Raw genomic sequence first — 1,954 nt, 5'->3', positions numbered from 1 at the left:
TTATCTGAATATGCTAGAATTCTTTTTATAAGTTTATTATTTATTTTATTATATATAGGGGGTTATAGATTAAGATTAATTTTTTATTTTGAATTATCATTTATTTCTTTTGTATTTGTTTGAGTTCGAGGTACTATACCTCGTTATCGATATGATAAATTGATATATTTATCTTGAAAAAGTTATTTACCAGTTTCTTTAAATTTTTTATTATTTTTTTTAGGCTTAAATTTTTTTTTTAATTAGTTAATAAATTTAGTATAAATTAATAGAATATTAAATTCTTTCTTAAGTTTTCAAAACAAATGCTTTTACAAGCTCATTAATTAGTTAATTAAAAATTAAATTATCTCAATATTTTCTAATAATCGGGTTAATAATAAAATAAGAAAAACATAATAAAGTTAAAATTTGTCTTGTAATAATATAAGGTTCTTCAACTGGTCGAGCTCCTGCTCAAGTTAAAAGAATAATTGTAGAAATTATAATTCAGAATAATATTTGATTAAGGGGATAAAATTGAATTCCTTGAATTTTTTTATTAAAAGTTAAAGGTAAAATAATTAAAATTAAGATAGATATAATTAAGGCAATAACACCTCCTAATTTATTAGGAATAGAGCGAAGAATAGCATAAGCAAATAAAAAGTATCATTCAGGTTGAATATGAATGGGAGTTACTAAAGGATTAGCGGGAGTGAAGTTATCAGGATCTCCTAATAAGTAAGGATTAGTTAATGTTAATATTCTTAACAATGATAATAATAAAATAAATCCAATTAAGTCCTTAAATGTGAAAAATGGATGAAAAGGAATTTTATCTAGGTTACTATTTATTCCTAATGGATTATTAGATCCTGTTTGATGTAAGAATAATAGATGAATTAAAGTTAATATTAAAATAATAAATGGAAAAAGAAAATGGAATGAATAAAATCGTGTTAGAGTTGCATTGTCAATTGCAAATCCTCCTCAAATTCAGTTAACTAATATAGATCCTAAATATGGGATAGCTGAAAGTAAATTAGTAATTACTGTAGCTCCTCAAAAGGACATTTGTCCTCAAAGTAATACATATCCTATAAAAGCTGTTGCTATTAGAATAAAAAGAATAATAATTCCTACTATTCAGGTATATTTTAAATTAAAAGATTCATAATAAATTCCTCGTCCAATATGAAGATAAATACAAATAAAAAAGAAAGAAGCTCCATTAGCATGTAAAGTACGAATTAATCAACCATAGTTTACATTTCGACAAATATAATTAACTCTATAAAAAGCTAATTCAATATTTGCTGTGTAATATATAGTTAGGAATAATCCTGTTAGGATTTGAATAATTAAACGTAAAGCTAATAAAGATCCAAAATTTCATCATGAGGAAATATTTGAGGGGGAAGGTAGGTCAATTAAAGAATTATTAATAATTTTGAATAAAGGATGAGTTTTACGAATAGGGAAAAATTTATTTATCATTAGTGTAACAAACATTTACTGCAACCAGTTGTTCTACGTACAAAAATGACGGTTACCCGATATCTGAACATTTTTTGTATCTGCGCGTGGTTCCCAACCCGGGGTTCGCGCGCAGACCATCTTATTACACTGGCGCCAAACGTGGGGCAGAGGCAAGTCGAATCAGCCGAAGACCAACGTGGGGCAGAGGCAGCGCGAATCAGCCGAGAAAACAACGTGGAAGGAGTCGCCTAGCTTCTACAAGATCAGGACGAATCAGCCGATTAACAACGAAAGGTCAGGACAACGGTACAACATGGAACTTACTCCTAAGCAATTTCCACAGCTGCTTCAAGATAACCGCTTGCTGGATTGTGACGGTTATCCATAATTGAAATTTCAACTCAGTGTCACTGAACTTAGGTTGCTTGCGGACAGTGACGACCTAATTCAGTAGATAACCGCTTGCTGGATTGTGACGGTTATCCATAATTGA

At 29.1% G+C, this 1,954-nt stretch overlaps 1 protein-coding gene across 1 annotated transcript in view; it reads left to right on the top strand.

Annotated features, from left to right (window-relative positions):
* Positions 1-326, top strand: part of LOC106106472 (NADH-ubiquinone oxidoreductase chain 1-like) — a 1,307-nt gene extending 981 nt beyond the window's left edge. Inside the window, 2 exon segments of the mRNA XM_013287051.1 lie at positions 2-192; positions 294-326. Of these exon segments, the coding sequence (XP_013142505.1) occupies positions 2-192; positions 294-326 (224 nt within the window).
* Positions 327-1,954: the final 1,628 nt, after the last annotated feature.

The sequence above is a fragment of the Papilio polytes genome, unplaced genomic scaffold (assembly GCF_000836215.1).
Source record: "Papilio polytes unplaced genomic scaffold, Ppol_1.0 DF822178.1, whole genome shotgun sequence".
Taxonomy (NCBI): domain Eukaryota; kingdom Metazoa; phylum Arthropoda; class Insecta; order Lepidoptera; family Papilionidae; genus Papilio; species Papilio polytes.
Note: the sequence above shows the minus strand (reverse complement) of the source record. Positions and strands in the feature narration are given on the sequence as shown.